This window comes from Macrosteles quadrilineatus, unplaced genomic scaffold (genome assembly GCF_028750875.1).
Source record: "Macrosteles quadrilineatus isolate MER2022 unplaced genomic scaffold, UCM_ALF_1.0 Scaffold_7__1_contigs__length_78375512, whole genome shotgun sequence".
Lineage (NCBI taxonomy): Eukaryota > Metazoa > Arthropoda > Insecta > Hemiptera > Cicadellidae > Macrosteles > Macrosteles quadrilineatus.
The window spans coordinates 76,058,225-76,083,160 of record NW_026542600.1 but is presented as its reverse complement, the minus strand read 5'-3'; the positions used below and the strand labels follow the sequence as shown (position 1 = coordinate 76,083,160).

Below are 24,936 nucleotides of genomic sequence, written 5' to 3'. Positions count from 1 at the left end.
TGCGTAAGAAAAATTAAATAACTTCTTGATCAGCATTGTACGTGTTATTAAATTTACGGAAAGTAAATAAAGATACGTCTTATAACACTTAAAACATATATTTATGCTTATACTGTTACTCACAAGACGGTAAATATACAAAAGATGGTAAGTGGTTATCGATTTCGATTGGACACTCCAATCATCATCGAAATCCATCACCACTTACCGTCTTTTGTATATTTACCGTCTTGTGAGTAACAGTATAAGCATAAATATATGTTTATGAGTTTTAGAATTTTATAAAACATTTCCCTATCCTAAATTTAAAATTAAACACCTACAGAATATAAACCAGTATCGTGAAGTAAATTTGGTATCATAATTCAACTGATGGATTCTGTGTCATATTAATAAGGTGAGACAGCAATAAAAACTTTGTAACTTCAATCATTCAGACAGTATTGTAATGCTTGTGCAAAAATATCAGACTTGCAACAAAAAAGATACTGTATTATTGTGATAGGAAGAACAAAAGAAAAGTAAAAAATATTCTGTATACTTCAAGACAACAGCTTACTCTTTTTAATAATTAGTTTTAAGGCTATAAACAAATAAGTAATGTTTATAATGTGATAGCATCACTTGTAGAAATTCATATTTGGCGAAAAACGTATTGGATTTGGGATAATATGTGATAGCTTATAAGGTCTGATGTTAATTAGAGTTTAGAATAAAAATCGATTTCTATTTTTCCTTCCTGTTCATGTTGTTTCGTATGTAATAGGCTACAGCAAAAGCTTAAATATATTACAACGTATTATTAGTGTGTTTTTAAAACTATAATTTGGAATATAAATATCATATCTGATGCTGGTAAAGAAAATGCTTGAAGGCATTATCACGGGTATTAACGATAATCATAAACTCACCAATCTAAAATTACAGAAGAATAGGTCATGAAAATTATTTACGTGTTATTAAGACTTATGATGAATGGGTCAAAGGGGTTTCTTGTGATGTTATATGGAAAATTCAGGGTTTCTGTCAAATCACTCGTAATTAGAACTTCTTCTAGAGGAATTACTTACTGAAATTCGTCCTTTTTCAGGGATGCCGAGATGAGGTCTGCAAGTCGGTTTTAAGCTGAGATGAGGACCATCGCTTTTCTTTCTTTCGTCTATTTTCTGACAGCCTTTGTTATTGGACAAACCGTAGTGCATGGTAAGTGTTAAAATACTGTAGTCAATGACACATGTGATCAAAACCAGACAGTAACGTAAAGAGTGTAAGATTAAACCACTACAATTTTAAGAGAACATTATAGTCTATTCTTAACATCATACTTGGGTTCCTTATACCAAAGTGCAATGGAACAATAGTAATTAAGTTCTTGGTGTTTAAGAATGCTGATGCTTAGAATCGTAGAGAGTAGATCCAATTACGCTTAAGCACAGTGAAGTACTACTCTGTAGCTTGTCAAAGCAGCATTCCGTTCTCAAGAAAGAAGCAAATTTTGGTTGAAACTAATTGCCATTGAAACTTGATATTACTGTGAAAACAACAAGCTAAAATATATAAGAAATAATGATGTTGAGACAAAAATCCGTTTGAAAACTAAATTTTAATAAAAATAACTGTAAAGATGTTAATGCAGGTGTAAAGAGTTGATGGTACTGTACTATGAACGTGTGAGCTCTACAAAGTACACACATTTCCTAATGTTAATTTTGAAAATGGAAGCATGAATCACTTCTAATTTACGTGTCCTAGTCTCTCATGAGTTTTTATGTGAACCAACTTTTAATAGAACCACTACCGCATTTCATTTACAGCCTCATGTGATTTGACTAATTATGTTAGAATATGGTGAGCGAGCTGGTCTGGAAATAGATCACGGGAATTTGACCACTGAGGTCCAGGGTTAAAATCACGCTAAATCACAAATGGATGCATCTAAGTGATATTGCCGCAACCCCTAGGTATTTTTTGTCCTAAGGATGCTAGGCACAAGCCTGGAATTGTTTTTCACATTACTTCAGGCTAGACCTAGGGGTTGCGGCATTATCACTTAGATAAAATTCATTGGTGATTTGGTGGGATTTGAACCCGGGACCTCTTGAACCAAAGCCCCATGCTCTAACTATTAGATTAGCTCACTCCCCCACAACCCCTAGGTATAGCCTGAAGTAATGTGAAAAACGAGTTTAGCCCTAGTCTCCTAGGACAAAAACGTATACAACTCATTTCCTGTTGTCTTTTCTTTGACCCCTTAGTACAAGCGTACTTGCGAATTTCAGTTGATTACTGACGCTTGACAGTAGGGTTTAGACATTTTCCAAAAATAACAGCACCTCATCCTTCGCATTCGTCAGGTGCGGATGGATTGATCATGTTCTTCCTAGGTAATGTTCCAATGGATAAGTACCTTTTGTTACCTTTTGTTTTATACATAAAATGTCTTATATTGTTGTTCTATATATTCACTTGTCTTCTAAGAGTTTTGTAATTTGATATTGTTTTATTTAGTATTTAATACTATGTATGTACTATGTACTGGCATTGTAAAAACCCCTACATTCTATATGATTCTTTATTTATCAAGATTTACAATAATTTTTTTTTTTAATTTTCGTCAAGACTTCAATGTTGCGTTAGCAGTGTGTTGAAATGTTGAGGAGTCTTCATTCATATGAATAAGTTATTTGTGTTTTGAAAAGGCAACACGGTAAGGACTTACAGTTTAGGTGTACTTATGCTTTGGAAAGGTGTACCAACTTAAGAGAAATTATCGGGGAAGTCATAGAGTTGTTTGTCTACGGATAGACATTTATGATGTGGTTTTACTTGTGTTTGTAAATGGTACGCCTTCAGACAGAGACTTCTGGTATGGGGAGGCAAGAGAAGCACTGCTGAGAAGACTGCCAGAGGGTAGAAGACCTCACGCTAGAAACGTAGTGCTCATGGTGGGAGATGGGATGGGGGTAGCTACCCTAACAGCCGCTAGACTCTTCCGTGGACAACGTCAGGGAGAGTTGGGGGAAGACACGGAGCTCACCTGGGACAGATTCCCGGCTGTAGCCTTGGCAAAGGTATGTCAAACGTTAAGGACCATAGGGTATAGAAAAATCCAATATAGTTGTCACCACAATTCCTTAAATTAATATAGATTTTTAATAAGTTACTAGTTTACTATCAATGGAAATACTTAAAAGCACACGTTTTTTGTACAATGTAATTTTAATTGAATTATAAACAACCACAACCTGATAAATTATCAAGAGATATAGATAGATATTTTTCGTGCTGGCACCCCGAAATTCTTTCCGGATAGCCAAGCAAAAAAACATACATAAATTGTATGAGTTGTAAATTTGTATTTTTTGGAAATAAATAAACAAACAAAAACATAGAATACACAAAAGTTCGTATATCTGACAATAATACAGTAATAATAATACACATACTTTTCCCAAACCCTTGTAAAAGACTTAGACACTAGACATTATTCACTGTAATACCAATCTACATGATTTATGAATAAATAAAAAGGCTATTATGACTTTTTAAGTTGATTTGAGTGAAAATCTAATCAGGCAAATGGAAATTCGCCTAGTTTTCAGGTTTGCTATGGCGGGGGTATTTTTACTTTGCCTTTATTTATGAGACCAAAATATTTCGAGATAACTATTTGTTAAGAAAAGTCATTTATACAGTATATTACAGTATATTCTATACCGAACACAATGTATACTTTCCAAGAAGTACGGTACAACTGCTGTTACAATTCCTTGCATTACAACTCAAAATACACTGTTATCCCTCTAAACATATCTGATTATTTCTTATGAAACATCATCAGGGATATTAGGGGGATATTAGTCCTAAACTTTGCCTTTTACCAAGTTTTATGAATTCCTTTAACTCAAGCCTTAAATACAAGTTAGCACTATTTAAAAAGAGCTTTTGCCAGGAGAAGATAGTATTTATAACATTTAATATCGTTTGGTTTGCATGATGGTTATTGATATTGTCATGTTTGACAGACGTACAACATGGATGCCCAGATCGGCGAGTCGTCTGCGTGTGCGACAGCTTTACTTTGTGGGGTCAAAGCAAACTTTGAGACTGTCGGACTAGATGCCAGGGGAAAGTTTGAAAACTGCAAATCCAGCATCTCTGCCAGAGTAGACTCGCTAATAGACTGGGCTCATCGAGAAGGTAATGTGTTTAATTTGGTCTTTATGCTGGAGTAGAGACTAGCAAGCTTACATCCATTGTTTCTAAATGCAAATAGGAACGATATTAGATCGCTGTAAGTAGTTATGTAGCTACACGACAGAAATAAAAATGTTATTTAAAATAGTGATATGTGTGTACTCTTTTTCCTATGTTGGACTAGTACCACTTTCCGATTAAAATCAGTTCTCTGTACCAATATAACTATAAACAATTAAAAGGTTTATAATGTTATGACTCATTTCTGTATTTGTGATTGCAGTTTAATAATTGAAATCAAGCAATTTCAAAAGTGTGGATGTATTTTTTCGGGGACTAGTTTGATTTCAGAAACGTTTGGCTGTTCTCGTCGTTGTATAAGCGAACCAAAGCAAGTAAAACGATATTTTTAAGGCTTCAACAACATGCTAGATTGTTTGTAATTGCAGATGTAATAAACTGCACTGGTCAGGATGTGCAGGCATGCATGTATGTTTTCAGCGAATTAGCTATTACCGTAGGTGGCACGGTGACCTAGGCCCGGTACCGATTTAGTTTTTCATTTTCATGTCCCCAGAGGCCGAAAACACCATTCGTTAAAGTTTTTATATATGTATGTATATACACGACCGTGAACGCGATAACTTGAGTAATCTTTGTCCGATTTTAATGAAATTTGGTTTAAAGGTATAAAGCGGGATAAACCTGAATGAGTTCTCAAACCAGCATGACCGGGCCATGGGAACGGGGTTTTATGGCGTAAAAAATAATTATTCTCATTTTTGACCCTCAAAACACAAAATTTCTCTCTAGATCCTTTTAAAAGAACTTACAAAGAAAAACAAATAATTTAGTATATCAAAGTGTTTTTGTACGGTTATTGGTAACGGAGAAAACTAAATTTAAAATTTATATGTTATTCTTATGGAGAATCTTGTATAACGTTGCAGTTTGCTTGTTTATAGATATATTTCGATCAACCTTGGCTAATTAATTTATTTTATACTAAGTTGATAATATTTTACAAAAAAACACACTTTATTGTTTCCTTGTAGCAGCAAACCTAGGTACTCGTTAAACCTAATAATATTTAAATAAATTTGATTAAAAATCAATTCAGACAAATGGACATTCGCTTAGTCGGCAGGTTTGCTGAGGCTATGATATTATGATCTGGAACGGTTTAAAATTGCTTATAGGATCGGGAAGTTCCAATTTTTGAATAATCACCATCAATAGCCAAGGTAGAAAATAGCAATTGGGGGAAATAATGAAGATGTTGCCGTGTCCGCGAGGAATAATCACGAATGTTGCCGCGATCACGTCTCCGATGTTTCGGTGGTGTTGAGTTTCAATTTAGACACATCACTCATGAGAATGTTCAATAAAAGTAACTTTACCCGCAATTTCCCGATGCCACGGGCTTTTAAGTCAGTCAAACCGTCCAATAGACCGTGAACCGTCGGTACCAAAGATAGGCCTACTCCACATTAATTCCGACAGTTCAACGTCGGCTCTCGGTACCTATAATTTTCCCAAGAACCAATGGTACTGAGAATCTTTAAGTACCGATACATGACTTATTTAAACCAAATGAAAACATAGGATGAACATAGGCAACGATACATTATTGATACAATCACTAAGGTTCAATCTCTAATCAGGACGCAGAATTCACTAGGGGCTTAGGTACGATTGCTGAAATCTCAAGAGAGGTGCGAAATCAATCTATTTCATTTAATCCCACTGCAGAAATTTATGAATTGACAACCATTAAATCTTGATACAATTTAATAAAACTGTCCTAAATACTAAAAGTTGTTTTTTAAGTAAATTAAAAACCAATAATAAATACATAGTTGCTAGTATAATATTTAAACAAAAATCGGTATATATTATTGACTAAAGGTTTATATTACTGTATTTCATAGTATTGTCAGTTACCGTTAATGATTGTAAGTAGCTGTACAAGTACAATACTGATACAATGCTATTGTTTGGTCAGTGAAGGTTGCTGGTTGCTTGTGGGTTGCATAATTACAATAGGGATTTAGTGCAATGTTATACTATGGTTGGACGAAGTTAGGGTTTAATAGCTATGGGTGGTGTAAGTACTCGAGGGAACTCTGAGGATTTGAGATTTGGACATTGATGAAGCGGGGTTACACCCATTTGGGGATCCTTTAAATGCTTACTCTTTCTTTTGTATACTTAGGTACCTCCTAAATAATATCCTCACAAAAGAAAGCCTTTTACACCTCGATCGTCCATTTATCAATTTCTACTTGTTTTAGTCCTAATTAATTCATACTATGTGTTTAAGTAAAACAATTTTTATACATTGCGCAACGACAATTTTCTGAAGTTAAAATGGTGTTAAGGTGCAACAGAATAATATAGTGCCAATCATTATTGTTTCCAACTATTATCAGGAATAGGAAAATACGTCATAAAACGTTATTGGATGTTAGTTTGCAATTATTGGGAAATAAACTTATTTATAATAAATAAATACAATAAATTTAAACAAACAAACAATATAATCTGCAAGACCATTTTACAGGAGCAACTTTAATCTTCTTAGTTTTACCATGACGAGCAATAGTAAAATTGCCTGACTATGTATTCATTGTATCTTTTTGTTTCAACCCTATATTTTGTTTTAGTAGAAAACCCAATATTCCAATAACACGTCATATGCAAGGTGGAGCTTGGTAAATTGCCTTTTTTGAATTCACATTGTTGCCTACAATCGGTTGAAGAGAAGGGAGAGAGAGAACGTGGTCTATAGGTAACAACGGGAGGCATGGATTTATCTTATGTTCATTTACCATAATGCAGTGTACACCCGAGAATATTATTCAATTTATGACATGTATTAGTATTTATCATTCAATTATTGGAGTGTAGCTTTTCGTTAGAGATTCGTTGTTCCCCATGTGAACAAGTTCTTGTATGTTAATCAAAATATTATTAGATCAAGGAGATGTATTCCGAACAGCAGGGGACATTTCTATGGAGAAGACAAATAAAAACCACAACATTTCTAACCAGTTAAGAGCTGCAGTACTGTGATCTGTGTAAAGTAGATTTTATGTTGCATAATCCTCTACTAAACAATTCATTAATAGTCTGTTCGATTTTATTTGAAAAAAGAAATTGTAGTTAATAAAGGACCTGTGGGGATGGATATTAGAAAAAAGGTATTTACTTACTTTAGGGGCTTGAAAAGAATTTTGAAAATAATGTTTTTTCTCATTATTTGGCCTATTTTGAACACTTTTTACATATGGCACTTTTGGGGCAAAACGCCTATTTCACTCTGAAAATCACTTTTGAACATTGCAAAAAGTGCAAAAAATCATTGTTTTTTTTACTTTTAATATTGTGTTTTACTGTTACTTAGGACATTTACTTTTCCCCTCTGGCACTTTTTTTCGGCAACTGCCGTTTTTACCCAGAAAATCAGGATAAAAAATCATAAAAAAACTGCAACGTGCCGAAAATGCACGGCCCACTCCTCTACCAAACTAAATGTAATATAATCTAACATAACCTATCCTGACCTAAACTAAACTAATCTAACCCGATCTAACCCATACTTAGGTTAGAATATTGCCGAAAATTACGGATTGTTTGTTAAACCAAGGTTAGGTTAGGTTATGTTAGGATAGGCTAGATTATATTTAATGAGTGGGACACGAATTTTTGGAACTTTGCAGTTTTTTTATAATTTTTCAAACTTGATTTTCTGGGTACAAACGGCAGTTGCCGAAAAAGTGCCAGAGGGTAAAAGTGTTTAAAATGTCATAAATAATAGTAAAACGCATTAAAAGTATTTTTAATGTATTATTTCAATTATTTCAGGTAATTTTTATTATTTCAAAAAACTTTACTTGTAGCATATCACAGTAGCGCTAATTTCATAACGAGTAAGAAAATTCAACTGGAGAAGGGCTAAGTGCATTGGAATAGAAAACACAGTGTATTAAAAAAATATTGATTTTCCCCAAAAACCTGCCACCATTTTGAAACAGAGAAGATAATTGATTTCTGTTTTCGCCAAAATGTTTGTCTACTAAATACCTTTAAAATTATGTATAACATGACCTATGTTTACATTTGAAAATTCCGAGATTAGAACTAGTCACCCTCAGTTTTTGGCACACCCTGTATCGGAAGAAATTTAAAAGTATTTTTACGTTATTCCTTTGGGTCGACTTCGTGGAAAATAATTTTATTTCATCCTTGTATGTTAAGCAGTTTTCCGTAATCAATTTGAGACACCCTTTCATGTGACACCCTGTATACGAACAAGTATATATACGAACCATCATGTGCTATGGGTTGCGATTCAATTTAAATAAACTTAAGCTAAATGTTTGCTCAATTGTCATCATGAGTTAGGCACATTAGTCAACAAAGTAAAATGTTAAGAAATCAACTGTTTTACAAACTGAATCAATTGAAAGAATTCCACTTTGTATGATAAATGTAGACAAAATACATTTGATCACAAAATGAGCAGTCTTTACGTGTCTACTGTTTATATCAACTGAAGATTGTGTCAATGACCAGCCGTTGTAGCAAATACACCACGACCCACCCCTAACACATCACCCTTCTCCCTTCTGTATCTTCCTTCTTTTCAACAATGAGAGCTGCAACAATGAGGATGTAAAACATCAATTTATCGTACTCAAATCTGAACTTTATGGAAGCGAGCTGATCACAAGTAGTAGTGAGCGGGGCTTCAGTCCCAAATTCCCGGGTTAAATTCATACCAACCACAAATGTATTTTAGCTATGCGATGATGACACAACCCACTAGACCTAGGTTGTAGTATTATGTAAAACCTTTTCGGGTTATAAAGCCTAATGTTGTAGGACGTTTGCTTATTAAAAAAAGAATACAGTTGAGCAATGTATTTGTTTAATACTTTGAGTAGGTATGATGACTGGTATAGTGACCAACACCCGGGTCTCACACGCCACCCCAGCAGCACTCTTCGCTCACTCGCCCAGCAGATACTGGGAGGACGACAGTAAGGTGCCTCCAGCGGCAAGGAAACTCTGTAAGGACATCACCAGACAGCTCGTCGAGGACGAACCGGGGAGGAACATCAATGTGAGTAAAATAAACATGTAAAACATTCCTGGTTAATTTGGTTACATTTGTGGAACGTCTCCTTTCTCTGGAGCATGAAAACTGTTTGATAACAGCGCTGTAAACTTGGAAAACCTATTGCTTGTTTCTTATACCAAATACTGTATAACGAATAAATCATGTGTTTGAAATATTTATTTTAGTAGATTAAAACATATAACGTAGCTATTTCTGTTCGACTGGCTGGGTAGCTGAGTGGTTATAGTGCTCGCCTAGTAATCAAAAGGTCGCCGGTTCGATCCTGAGAAAGGTTAGTAGCTTTTTGATGGTTCGAAACTGGACCCAGCTGTTCCTGATCATTGGGCTTTAAATAAATGATCCTGACTAATGAAACCGCTGATCTTAGTCAGTAACAAAGCTACACAGGTCATCACACACCATTCTACACTCATCCTTCACTCATATTTGGGTTAAAATACGCTCCTAGGTGGCGTCCCCATCTAAATAATTGATTAATTGATTGATATTTATAATGGTACTTATGAATCACCACGATAGATCTCGGAAAACCCCTGGATTTTGAAAAACAATTATGGAACATGCATACCAACATTGTAAAATACGAGTCACACTATTGCTATTGGTTTGGGAAAGAGGATATATATCCAGAAAATTGCTTATACGTTGGATGTTTTTGGTAAACAATTGAAACATTCACCATTTATTCCCATTAAAATGTAAAAGTACAAACATTATCAATCTAAGTTATTATTATTCATAACGTACATAGATTAATAATTAATTATTAAACATTATCAATTTACCAGTTGCTGCAGAGATATTTTAAGTGCTGTACGCAATTGGTTATCCATCTCTTGATCTATCAGGAGGATGAAACAGCAAATGTTTTCCATTATACAACTATGAATATGTTTTCGTTGAATTATCACGACTCCACATCCCGCTTTAGGGCTAGGTTTGGACCGAGGCGTAACCAAAAACGTACATTTTGTATGGCTCATATAAGATATATAATGGTAGTCATACGATAAAAACCTGATAACAAGTCTGTCATGGGGATTGTGAAATATGACTTGTTATTAAGGTTGATTCCTTACCGATGTTTGAAATAACATGTGATCAAGAGTAAAATAAAATCAAGGACATTTAAAAATTGCACTTACTATCAAGTGTAACTTGTTATATAGGGTCTCCTTATTAATATATCATTTTATAACGAAAAATTTACATGAATTTGTTTATTTCAAGATAGGTTTTTAAAATTTATCAAAAATATACATTTGTTTCCATGTAGCTTCAAACCCAATAACTCATCGGAAATAGTTTGATTTATATGAGGCGTGGGACTGTGAGCAAATTAATTTTTGTCAGCTACCTTCTTAGATAAACATTCTATGCACAACTTAAAGTTCGTTTGATTGTTACGTTTGTTGCAGCATGAATGTATTGAATTTATCAACAGCCAGTTAGTCTGTTTGAAATCACACCTCATTCAAAAACATAAAATCACATACCTCAGTATTTAGTACTAAGAGGTCGAATGTTTGTTTAGGTAATTCTTGGAGGGGGAAGAAGACATTGGCTACCCAAAGTTACCAGAGATCCCGAACAAACAACTGATGAAGGACGACGACTAGACGGCCGAAACTTGGTAGAGGACTGGGTTAGAGATAAGAAGAAGAGAGGAGTTAAAGCTGAATTTGTTTGGAACAAACAGCAACTTGACAACACATCAAGTGATGTAGATTTTCTTTTAGGTGAGAATAGAGATATAATCATTGGTTAGGATATATTATATAGTTTATTTAAATCAGTTTCTAGCATGGGATAGATTTTACACAACTTCAGGCTAGGTTATGGCATTATCACTTCGATAAAATCTATTGGTTATTGGTGGGATTTGAATACGAGACCTCGGGGACCGAAGTACCGCTCTCTACCACTAGACCAACTCGCTCCACAGGAAATATTATGTAATAAAAAATACGTCTGGGATAAACAACGAAAAAGTGAATGTACACAAATAGCATATACTGTGTATACTGTATATTACGTGTTTATACAACATATTTTCATACACTTACAAGGCTTACTTGTCTTTATTACTTATTTTATTTTCATTCAGCTACCATTGTTAGCCAATTATTTCAACTGAAAATGAAATTAACTAAATGCAGAATGAAATATAGTCGGGCAGTTTTTTCCTTGATTTGTTATTCAAATAGACATTGAGACTACTTGTAAAGCATTCTATTATGTTTTGGTTAATGAAAAAAAGAGTTTTTATTTTTGCAAAATTTCTTACTTGAATTTCCTTTTTTTCTCAAGCAACTAGTTAGTTTCTATTTATACGATATAAATAATCTTTCCAGTATTTAAGACCGTAAACATTATAGGTTTTAAGATCCACACCATATAATCATAATTAATTTTGGCTTTGCTGTTAACATTCTACGTATTCAGATTTGATACAAAAAAATGCTTGAAATTTAAAGGTGGTTGCAAATAAACTTGCCGTATGAAGTATAATGTGGCATAATCTTGATAAAACATCTAACATTATCATACTTTGGTACGTATTAATGTACGTTCTGAGTTTGATAGCCTATTTGAATCAAGGTAGGTTTTGTAAAACTTTCTATTTTAGTACACAGTTTTATGTAAAATATTTCTTCTTTGTATGGCAGTTTGTCCTTTCTGTATTTTGAGCAAGTTTTCTCGACCAAAACGATCATAACTCATAATATATTGTAACCAAAATGCACGTATGAAATAACCAGACAAAATACAGTCTATGTTAGTAACAACGATGATAAATAATGATGATTAAAATCAGTTGCCTCCTACCCTGCACCATGTATTCAGGAAGACACTTTATATCATTGTTTACTCACTGTGTGTAGCAAGTTGTTGATCAAGAGTTTGCAGCTAGACGTTTCCTTTTATTATTATTGGTTTTGTATTTAATTCTTGTTATAGCTTTTAGTGACTCTGTATAACAACAAAGTATCGTATTTATTTAAACCGTGTTTATTCAATTATTCTTATGAGAGCACAAGAACATAATGTACTTTAAAATGAATTCTATTCATATCATAATAAATAAAAATTTTTATATTTTTATAATTTAATCTTTTAACTGAAAGCTATTTTAAGCTTTCAATGAGTGAGAATTAGATCTTGACATAGGCTTTGTATAAATTTAAGTTTCCTAAGCTTAATTTTAATTTTATACATACTCAGTATGTTTCTACTTTGTAAATAAAGAGCTTATCTGGATCGTAACTCTAACAAAACAGGATAAAAATACAAAATAAAACTACAACAAAGCAATATTGAACTAAATAAATATTAGCACACTCGTGGCGTTACCTTATAAAACTCATTGTCCATTCATAAAAAAAAGTTAAATAGTGGTAACAATGCTAAAGTTCATCCCCAACCTAAATTAGCCCAATTATTTGTTTGGTCGTATTAGATATCGTATCTAATATCTGACCAAAGTATAGCCGTCACATAAAGTACGACCTCCGCACAAATAGTAATGCATAAGAAATTCCTGGCCAGTACATCATTCGACAGTACAAGTACTGTATTGTAAACATTTTTATCTGTACTATAAACGTAATAAATGGCTAACAAATTTAAAATTAAATAGTTGTTGATTGTAATTTGAGAGTCACTTTAAGTAAAACATTCTATGCATGGATAGTGTTCTGATTGCCGATTTTGGTGAGCCAAAATTGTGAATCCAAAACATATGCGATTTATTTACTACAAATAGTAAACGAGTATACATTAGGTATGAACTCAGAATATAGATACCTATTCTGTGGTATGAAGGATGATTTGTCATTAGAAAGTAACCTTCGTTATTGTCAAAGCAAATAGAACTGACGGGTCAAAGTCATGTTTTGAAATTGGCCAGATAGTATTATTGAACCAGTTCTATTTGAGTTGATTATATTGGTGATCCATTCTAGATAAATCTAGTTAAAAACGTTATATTTAAAATAATTTAATTAGAATTTTATTATACACGCCAATACAATTTTTAGTTAAGAAACTCGTCACATTTTTGTGTACATGCCGGGAATCGAACCTCAAAGGCTAGCAACACACCCAAAAGAGACCGTTGACAATGTTGCTTATATTTTTGTAATAGTTTATATTGATTTTATGTATTTGCAGGTCTTTTTTCTTACTCACACATGGAGTTTGAGGCAGATCGAGATACAGGACCTTCAGGCGACCCTTCACTCACAGATATGACCAACAAGGCTCTCAGCGTTCTCGAGAGGAGCCCCAAGGGATACTTTTTGTTTGTTGAAAGTAAGAAATTACATTCTTAGTTTGAAATCTATTTTTAGTGAGTAGTTTTTGTAGTTTCAGGGACTATAGCTGAGATGTACCATCTTAATTAGTAAAAACAAAGGTTTTGCGAAGTTTCTGGATATGGAATCCTTTAACTCCGTTTACAGCTCCCTGTTTCTTTGTGATTTTACACCTTTAGCAGAATTTGTTTACCTTTCTTCTGGGTTTTCCTAGGCGCGGAGTCGGCGAGCGGAGAGAGGAACCCGGAGAGCGGACTCCACTTGTCTTAGGCAATTTAATGTTACTGTTTTCCTAGAAGTGGAGCGGAGCGGAATGCCATGCTAATTTCAATTCCGCTCTCCGCGTTCCTCTCTCCACTCTCCGCTTCCGCGCCTAGGAAAACCCAGCTTAATGTGTTAGGCACTTCTCACCTGAGATGGTATCAGATTCCAGATCCCGAAAATTTGTAAACATTTTGTTGTTCGCTTGTTAATCGTGAAGGAAAATGTCCGCAATAATTCCTTAAGCAACATAAGAACACACACATTTGCTTAAAATATAATAAATACTATATTGAATAAGAGTATAACATAAATATTAAAATATAATATAGACTATATTAAATAAGAGTATAACATGAATATTACGACAAGGCATATTAATAGTGATAATTTATTTTATCCATTATTGTCAGGGATATTGGTAAATATTGGTTTTTATTGCTTTAAGTATCTCACAAATTGAAGTGCTTTATTCGTGAAAAATAAGAGATTTGAATAAAAATACGTATCAATCACGCTTTCCAACTCTAAAATCGAAAAACATACATAAAAATACAGTGGAGGTTTAACAGACCTAAATTGAACGTTAAACCAGATTATAATATTCTCTCCGGTATGAATAATCTATCAATTTATCTTCTCCTGTAGGAGTTAGTTGTTATTCAGTGGATGTCCTGGTTGATAAATTACAGGTTTTACATAAATTCTATAGTTAGGACCACAGAAAGGCATTGAAGTTATTACAACCACGTGTGGTTTTAACGATTTATAATATGAAAAACTGTGATTTTAGTAACAATGGTGACGTAAATAAAATAAACAGTATCTGCAAACTGACACATACTTTCTCCCATTAGCTTGTCCCCAACTCTTGAGCACTGGGAGTAACTATGATATTTTATGGGTAAAATCACAAAAATTGCGTTAAATTTGAACAACATTGGGGGTTGTAAATTTGTTTTGGGGTTTAAATGGGCCATAGCTTACTAAATGTTTAGCCGCAACCAACCTACAGACTAAGCGAATTCCCATTAGCCTTACTTGATTTTAACTTAAATCTAATGAATTAATATTAGGTTTAACAAGTACCTAGGTTTGCTGCTACGGGGAGGGTAATAGAGTGTGTTCTTAGTAAAATATTAATAGGTTAGTGTAAAATAAATAAATTTGCCAAGTTTGGTCAAAATATATCCATAAAAAAGCAAACTATAACAGTTTAAGTACTGATTCTCCAAAAGAATAACATGGGAATTTTAAATTTACTATTTATTGAATTTTATCTGTTACCAATAATTGTAAAATAACACTTAAATATACTAAATGATTTGATATTTTAGGTCTTTGAAAATATTATATAAAGATAAATGTGAAAATTGTATGCTTTGAGGGTCAACAATGAGATAAACAAATTTTACCCCATAACACCCCGTTTCCATAGGGTTTCCCATAGGGTTAGGTAGAGGGGGTTTTTTAGTGAGTAGTCTGCGATAGATTCAGGAGTCTCACACTACAGGCTGGCTACCTGTGTGCGTAAAAGCATTTTCCCTCCTCTCCCTTAAAAAAAAAAAAAAACCCCGTTCCCATAGTCCGATCATGCTGGTTCGTTAACGCATTCAAGTTTATCACACCCTACACCTTTAAGTTAAATTACATCCAAATCGGACAAAAGTTACTCAATATATCATCAAAATGAAAAAAAAGTATATCGATCGGTCCCGGGTCTAGGTTTTACCGTTCCACCTACGGTAACAGTGACTTCCCTATTGGGCAATTCGATAAAAATAAAAATAATGAAAGGAAAACCTGGAGGTACCATTATAATCGGACCACCCGTCATTTTAGCGAATTTCCCTATAGGGAAGTAGCTATTTTTAATAAGAGAGAAAGTAAAAATATTTAACTTCTTTAAGTCATTGTACAAATAGTTGAGTCAAAATATTAGATCTTAGTTGTACGATTCTATTTTTTGACAAGTGAGACGTTTCACAAGTTGTCTAAATAATTAACGTAGGAAGTGTGTTTCAAGCTTTCTAAGAACTTTTATACCGCACAATAATTGTGGACCAATCGTGACTAGGCTCTGAATACATGATTGCACGTGCGTTATTAATTAAATGTTTTGGAATATGAGGATTAGATACCTCCATAAAGATTTATTCGTAATGTAGCAGTTGTCAAACAGTACCATCAACGGTAGACACTGAACTTCCAGAAGTAAATCAGACGACAGCAAAAACTTATAACTTATCAATTATGGTTTACAAAACTAAATGGGATTATAGTTATGGATGGAAGAAGTACCAAAAAGCTTTAGCGTCCGTTTCGAGGATTCACTCTACCAACTAAAACGAACGCTAGGATGAACATAATTAATATTTAAGCCCTAAAAACAGCAAAATGTTCCCGAATCTTGCTTTACTCTCTTGGAGGAGGGTTACAAGTTAATATTATGTTGTTAGACTTGCTTTTCAGTCTTACTAAAGTGTTCTGATCAAGTTCACGTTTATAAACTTTACATTCATGTTAACTCATTCTATAAATATGCTAGGAGTATTAAAACGAAAATACCCCTGCCGCAGCAAACCTGCAGACAAGGCAAATTTCCATTTAGATGGTTGGATTTTCACTTAAATATTCCCTTAAAATTTTCAGATTTATTTTTATTACGAAAAAGTCAGTCCTTTGGTTGCTTCTAAAGGAAAAGTAATAACTGAGTGTGTTTTTTATTAAAATTTTAATCTCTTCATATTAAATGAACAAATTTTGGCAAATTTGTTTAAATTAATTCCTAAACAAGCAAACTACAACAGATTATTGTTATACCGAAAGTTCCATCCTCCTGGTGTTTATTCCATATGTGTTTAGGCTTCTATTCTATAAGAATAACATTGGAATTTTAAATTTACAGTGTTTTTAATTTTCTCCGTAACAAAGAAACTCCGACGCTGTATGAGAAAGTCGTACAAAAACGCTTTAGTATACTTTTTTGTTTTTATCTCTACAAAATAGTTTAGAAAGAATTTGCAAATGTTATGTTTTGGATGTCAAAAATGGGATAGCCAATTTATACACCATAAACTGACGGGTTCTACGGTGATGGTGGCTGGTGAACTCATCTGAATAATCGTAGGTTTACTCGTTTGTACAGAACTTAATCACAAACAGTTAAATAAGCCCATAAAATATTAAAAGCAAGGCACTGTAAACCAAAACTGAACTAATAAGTTACGCATCTCACAATGGACGGGACCAGAACGGACTACTTTAGTGGTTCTTTGTTCTCAACACACGAAAGAGAATGCGACTGGTCCATTAATCACAGGTGCCTTGGGTTTTAATCAATTCAGTGACGGAGTTAGTAAGGAATTCCCATGGTCTTAAAACAATTTTACAGTGCGTTTGTACTAAAGTACATTTCTTAATGATTTTTAACTCAAATCTACCAAAATATGATTTTGTTAAAATAATCAGAAAATACATAGTATTAAATTGGTTATAAACTAATTTAAAACAGTAACATTTTAAAAATTAGTACGATTACTTTGTTTCGTTTGTAAATTAATTCGTATAGTTTCGTATTTTTAGTTGAAACTCGCCTTAGTTTTACCACCATATCCATTAATAATATTCTTTTATATTTAGCTACTGAGTGCCTTTGTTGATTTGAAATACTTGGCTCACCTATCATAATCGGATTATATAATTAAAGTAAATCCAACCATTTTAGGCGTAACACAATTTATAGTATAATTTGTTGAATTTATTCATCTAGGTGGCCGAATAGATCATGCACACCACTACAACAACGCCTACAGAGCTCTGGACGAAACTCTCACATTAGAAACTGCATTGGCGGACGTGCTAAACAGAGTAGACTTAGAGGATACTCTGATAGTTGTTACTACAGACCATTCACACGTGTTGACGCTGGGAGGGTTAGCTACCCCCAGGGGTAACCCCATACTAGGTGAGTGTATTGTTATGTATGATTATGCATTTACGTATCCCCCATAGTAGTCTAGGATACCTTTTATAAAAGGTAGGAATTATTTTTAAACTACATACTAATACTGGAAGGGTTAGCTAGCTACCCTATGCAACTCAATACTAAACCTATAGAACCTATAGATGGTAAGTTTAGGTTTAAAGTATTGTTGGTACTAGTAAATTTCCCATAGTAGCCTAGATTACATTTTAATAATGTAATTGTTTTGTAAACTATTGAGTATGAGAAGCCACCCCTAGGGGCAAACATATGCTTAAAAAGTCTAGGGATGTATATTATGGTTGTGCTTTTCAAATTCCCCTGTAATAAGCTAGGATAAATTGTTTTATTATGTGGCTATTATTTTATAAACCAATGAATCCTTTAAATACTAGGTAGTTGGTATGGCTTTAAAATAAGATTATGTTTTTTATTACTATCAGAGCAACCTAGAAAACCTTTTCTAGGGACATTTTGTTCCCTTACTTCCTCGAGCATACATATATTATAAAACGATCACTTTGACTTAACTGTATTAACCAAGAAAATATTTCTTAATATAAATATGTTTCATCCTATACACTAAAACTGTGTGAGCAATATTTACAAGCTGTAAATGTAAACTCTATATTATTTATTCATGTGTTAATACAATCCTCGGGACAGGCCTGTAAGCTTAACGTGAATGAATGTTTAAACTTAAGCTATGCTATTACGTTTTGAGTAGTCCTTTGCTAATTCTTTTTAAATAAGGGAAAGAACTTACTTTCTGAAGAAAGAAAACATTAACTAAAGTTATTTTTGTTGTTGCTGATTGTTGTGTTGTTTGATCTATTGCCCCTTAGCTAAGTGTTTAGTCTCTGAAATGCACAGTTTACAGAACAATCAATGATGGCAATTTCTCTCGAACAGTCATAATATTATTTGATGACTCATGTTGTTGGGACTGATGAAAAAAATAAACTTGACATAACTTTAAAATTGTATTGAGGTCCAGGGACTTTACAATTTGACTTTAAGGAAGATCGATTTGTGGTCGATTTATTTATTTTACTTTACTTATTTAAATGGACAAGGGGCTTACATATTGCAAGGAACTAACATAAATTAACGTATTAATATCTGGATATATTGTAAATATTGTATGTTTGCCAAATAGTTTTATGTTTTTGGACTTTTGGAAAGGAAATAGAGAGAAAGAGGCCACTCAGGATTAAGTTTTGCTGAATTTAAAACACTGTTCACTTTTAATTTGGAAGAATTTGAGACAGTTAGACGCGTTGCTTGCTTTATGTCATGGTTGGAGTAAGAAAAAGAGAAAGAGTATACACGTCCAAAGATAGAGATGTTAAAGTCTTCCATTTGATGGTAGCATCAATCAGAACACAGAAAAACAGGCATAGTTGACTCATTTCCCCATTTAATTAAAATACAATATGTTTAAGAATGCATGTAATAATGGCCCAAAAAGTATCATAAAAATATTGATTGACTGCAATACTATTATTATTTAGCTGCCAAACGGGGGGGGGGGGGGGGGGGGTTTCTAAAATCACCAAAATTGAGGAGAAGTCCTCAGTCATAATATTTGTTCTAGATAGGATATATCCCTTTAGTTATGTTCAACTTTAAAATTTTTTATAGTAGGCCTATTCATATTTTCGACACTAAGTGATTTCAAAGTTTGCTTGTATATTTTATACCAAAGGCACGGACACCAAGCCGTCAGATATAGACGGACAGCCATACTCGACCCTCCTGTACGGGAGTGGACCAGGGTATAGTGTGCCGAGGAATGTCCCTAGCAACGCCAGTTCAGCAAGTGAGGAGAGGAACTCCGTCCATGGGGCCGCAGTCCCCCGACAGTGGGGCACCCATGGAGGTGAGGATGTGCCGGTCTTTGCGGCTGGACCCTTGGCTAGGGACCTCTTCAGCGGCATTGTAGACCAAAGCTACATTCCCCACGCGATTGCATTCATAGGTACGTGGATGATTAGAATAGACAATGTAGAATAAACATTTAATTAATGGTCAGTCATTTATTCAGTCTTTAAACACACTGAAATCACTGAAAAATAAATAATATAAGACAATTACATGGTATATGGAATAAAATTTGACTTGAACTAAGCTTACAAATAATCGTAGCATAATGATGGCTACTGTTTGTATTATGGCTGTAAAATAATATTTACATTTTAATTACAAACTTTGTATTAAGCCAGTTTTGTCATATGTTTATGTTAAATTCCTTGCCGCTTCTGTTCTTATATCTGTGGTTGTTGCAGAAAATGGAGTCTGTACAATGAAATACGTTAAACTAAACTACGGGTTTTAAACGTATACCATTGATTAACAGGTGTTGTCGATTCTTAAAATTTTAAAACCGATTCACAACAAGAAACTGGTTGATAGTCAATATCTAGCCTTTTTAAAAACTGTTTTAACTTAATACAAGTTTGGATCTCATATTTGCCAATTTATAACAGCCGGCAATTGCTAGCTAAAATCAGGTTGGTCGTTATTAACTCCACTAAATTGTCATAGTTATTGTCGTTCAGAAGTCAATGAAAGACTTTTCAATCTAGTTAACGAAATATTGTAAGTAAAAAATATCCATGAATAGCATATGATATGACGGTAACTTATGCTCTTAAATGTTCAAAACTTAAAAGGTATTAACTAACCCTGATTTCGTGATGTTTTTTTCCCACCTTGGTATTGCTACTATGACATTTATCTAAAATAGTAGGCTTACATTCAAGCATTCCTAATTATGTACAAAGCAGAAAGCACGAGTTTTATAGTTCTTTGTGCTAATCTTTGGTAGCCATCCTAATATTATTCGCAAATGTCGCCTTGTTCGCATTGAATTTAGTAAGATTATTTTTCAAATTATTGTTTGTACTTTCTGGGACATAGTATAGAGATGTGTACATAAGAAATGTTTTTATTTATGCAGCATAAACATTTATGATCTGTAATATAAAGTTTTAAACAATCATACTTTTTGTTAGCTATTGCTAACGGTTTTGCTAATTGTTTTCCATTACTTCTACTCAATGTGGAATTACGTAAAGAAAAACTAACATTTTATGTTTAGGCAAAGTAATTGAAAATTGAGAAGGTATGCATTATAATTATGGCTAATATAAACGGTTGAATGTTTAATAACCTTAGAATGTTAATACAAATATAATTTTATTTCAAAGCTTGCCTTGGAGAGCATAGCAAGCGTTGTACGTCAGGGCCCGACAACTACACTGAGCCCAAGAAAGAGGTTGGTTAATTGAGTTTTCAATGCACCTTTCAAAGTATAAAAGAGCTTTTGCTATCAAATTGAAACATTTTCTACAAGAGAAAAAATAATCTTGATATAAATTTATTTCTTATTTTAATACTAATTTTGAAATTGATTTCTAATTATAAAAACAACCTTTGTTTTTCTTACAGTGAGTATTAGATATTGGATATGCTGTTTAAAATAAACAGTTAAACACATATAAAGAGATTCGAGTAGAAGGGTTTATTTGTTATAGCATCTTCAATATAACTCTTTCTGGATTATTATAACCACATTTCTCACAGTTAATAAAGAATCGACTTAAAAAAGACATGTTTAAGAATAAATATAAGTAAAGAGAGTTTATACGAGGAAATCCAAAATCCATTCCAAGAAGAGCAACAGATTCTGGAGCAGTTATTACAGGATATCCGCCCCTAATGTTTGAAGCCGAAAGATCACGTTAATTCTGCTCTCTGCTGCTCTGTTTGATAAAAACTACAGTATGAAAATGCATATAAAAACTCTTCCAATTCAGTGGTATTTTCTGACTTTGGAATATTATATCTCACGATAAAATTTTAACTTGATAAGTAGTTTGCTGTAACAGTTATGTTATAAACTGTGGAATACAAAATTTTAAATTTATTTCTTGTAATATGATCACTGGAATAATAAAAATAAATAAACTCAATTATTTGGTGCTTTCTGTTATATTCACGATTTTTGACATTTTTTATTTTTTGAATTCATAGTACAGTACTGCTTACATACCAAAACTTTGCAGTGGTTAATTAAATCCAACGCAAAAAGAATATGTTTGATAATATCTTGCAAAACCTCTCATCTGAAAAGACACATATGGAATGAGTTTGCTTGTTCTTGATTGGCATGTGTTATAGAATAATAATATCAAAACGTGTTACCACTAAGTACCGTATGTTTTTTTATCAAAACCTTACATTATTAATTTCAGTGCTTTAATCTGTTTCGCCATATTCTTTTATATTGAGGAGGATATTATTTGGGGAAAATCAATCTTGTAGCAAATGCAAATTCAATGCAGAAAAAAGACTGTTTCAATGTTTATATAGTGTAAGTAATCATAGAATATATTTTATCATAGTTATTAGACTGGATTGTGACATTTAGGTATTATATGACCAAAAATAAATCCAACCCTCTAAGATAAGACTCTAAAAAATGTCTGAAATTTGTGTTAGGTTTTTAACTTCTTATTACATTCTAGATCGACTAAAATTTTAAACATGCATAACGTCAAAATATATTAAATTGTATATAAAAGTGTTAAGCTTTCTAAAAACGGATTATAAGACAATTTAACCACTTGGTACATACTATTTTACTACCACGTATGTGTTGTTGAATATTTAACAATATTTTAATTTTTCTAGAGCTGCACTTCTGCTCACGTAAGCACAGTGTACAACTCAAGACGAAGAGGTGGTATTGTCCTAGCCAGCAGTGTGATGAGCGAAGACAACCCTTCTTCTAGGGCCTCGCCCCCCTGGCCTAGTCTTACTTCAACGAAACTTGCAGTTCTTGTACTCTCTTGGTGGATCTTAAGGTGGCTGGAGTTATTATGAACACAGTTGAACAGTCAGTCTCCAACATTGGATACTCATTAGACCTAGATGTGTGTGTGTGTGTGTGTGTGTGTGTGTGTGTGCGCGCGACTTGTCAGTGTCTAGTGTGTTTGTGCATTTTGTGTGAAGTCAGAGTTAGTGAGATTTTGATAATTAGCACGAGTTCAGATTTTATTAGTTCCGAAAGAATAAGAATGCGTGAAAATTCAAAGATTGACACTCAATTGAACACCAAATTTTAATTGCAAATAATACAAATAATGGCTTTATAAATAATAATAAAGAAATGGAATTTCATCCACGACGACTAACTTTATCTTAGGTGACGGAATATTATGTTGATAAGTTTTCAAATCTTGCACAGGGAAACAAAATTTGTAAAAAATGTTACAAATTTACATGGTTAATTTATACATTTTGTCTGGGGTTTAAAGAAAATCATGGACAAATTACATTATTTGTAAAGTACGAACAATAAATGATGGTTGAGTATTATATTGAATATTATTCGTTTAATGTATATGGCAACTTTTATTTTTTTATTAGTTGCCGTACTGTACTGATTTCAAACATTTAAGTGTGTAGTAATAAATTCATAAAACCCAGCTGTTCTATAACACGTAAACGATGTTTCAAGATAATTTAAAACCCGTTTAGCAGAAATGTATAATTTAAAAACAGGTTTAAAAGTGTTTATCACTTGAAATACAACGTATATATTGCTAGTGTAAATATAAGTTTGTACAGAGTGTAAATAAATACATGTAATACATTTTTACTGTAAAAGTGTACATTGTAATTTGACGTTTATATTTTGTATAAATGTATGATACATATTGTTTTGTGGATTTAATTCAGTACAAATTTCCTTTTCCCCCTTATATAGCTATTTAAGCATGGTCTAATCAAAATTAGCCTATTGGGTATGATGATGATTGGAGTGTCCAATCGAAATCGATCACCACTTACCATCTCTTTTGTATATTTACCGTCTTGTGAGTAACAGTATAAGCGTAAATATATGTTTTAAGTGTTATAAGACGTTTCTTTAAATATTATTTTTACTGGTCCTTAACAACAGTATTGTTTTAAGTATTGTTTTAACGTTTTTGTGTGACGAGGAAGTCAACGTATCTGGTATAAAATAGGTTTACGTACCTTACGTCGTAAATCCTTGAATAGTCTTACAAGCGACTAGTTTCGAAACTGGCGTTTCATTTTCAAGCTTTGTCGTCTAACATAAAATTATTGGAACATGATGTCGTCATCAAAATACACAAATAAAACATTTAACACGCACAAATACATTAAATGAGTCGGTAGTTGAGTCGTGTCTGTCGTGCGTGTTATGGCCGGCCGCGCATATTTCTTATGGGAAAACTGTTGCCTTTCTGCGAAATACATAAAAGTAATAAATACATAAATATATAAAATCATACATAATATTTTAGTGGCACTTTTGAAGATATTAAAGATATTGAAGAGTTTGAATATACTGAATACCTATGACACAGCAAACCTGCAGACTAAGTGCATTTCAACTTGCATAATTGGATTTTCACTAAAATTCAAGAATAAAAAAATAAAAAATAGATTACTTGAAAAATATCTGAACGGCTGCCATGTTTGACTAAGTTGTACACATAAGTTTGAACGGCATTGTTTTTATTATCTAAGACCTTTAATTTGTTGTGCATATCAGCATATGCTTACAGTAAATTTAAGAATTTCTTCTAACCCCTAGCGGGCCGTAAGAATCTTTTTAATATTAAGTCTGAAAGCACAACATATTGTCAAATTACAATTATAATAATATATTTCCACTTATACTGTTTACTCATAAGACGGTAAATAAATACATATAATAGATGGTAAGTAGGGTAAGTAGTGATCGATTTCGATTGGACACATCCTATTTTGATGGCACTTGGGACATACATATTAAACCAAGTTTATTCAAACGAGTTTGTGAACCGGAATACTTGGACTTACGGAACGTGTATTTTTAGGGGATTAAAATTGGATTTTTCTATGTTTGACTTTTAAAACCTAACATTTTGTAATTTATTTCTATATTATCCTGTAGAGCATTAACAACAACTTATTGAGTTTATTAAAGCGTTGTTGTGTGACTAGTGCTT

The 24,936-nt window shown here is 33.0% G+C and overlaps 1 protein-coding gene across 1 annotated transcript; it reads left to right on the top strand.

Annotated features, from left to right (window-relative positions):
- Positions 1-1,097: 1,097 nt before the first annotated feature.
- LOC128998651 (alkaline phosphatase-like) lies at positions 1,098-23,202 on the top strand. The gene is made up of 10 exons (XM_054424878.1): positions 1,098-1,203; positions 2,854-3,071; positions 4,026-4,200; positions 9,147-9,325; positions 10,878-11,082; positions 13,517-13,657; positions 17,693-17,887; positions 19,614-19,886; positions 21,118-21,185; positions 22,604-23,202. The coding sequence occupies exons 1-10, from the start codon at positions 1,131-1,133 to the stop codon at positions 22,793-22,795; spliced, it is 1,719 nt and encodes a 572-aa protein (XP_054280853.1). The 5' UTR covers positions 1,098-1,130; the 3' UTR covers positions 22,796-23,202.
- Positions 23,203-24,936: the final 1,734 nt, after the last annotated feature.

Bases quoted from the DNA above. Each gene is read 5' to 3' on its own strand.
- LOC128998651 (XM_054424878.1), top strand. From the start codon at position 1,131: ATGAGGACCATCGCTTTTCTTTCTTTCGTCTATTTTCTGACAGCCTTT. The intron at 17,888-19,613 runs GTGAGTGTATTG...TTTATACCAAAG, and splicing joins CAGGGGTAACCCCATACTAG to GCACGGACACCAAGCCGTCA. The intron at 21,186-22,603 runs GTTGGTTAATTG...TAATTTTTCTAG, and splicing joins ACACTGAGCCCAAGAAAGAG to AGCTGCACTTCTGCTCACGT.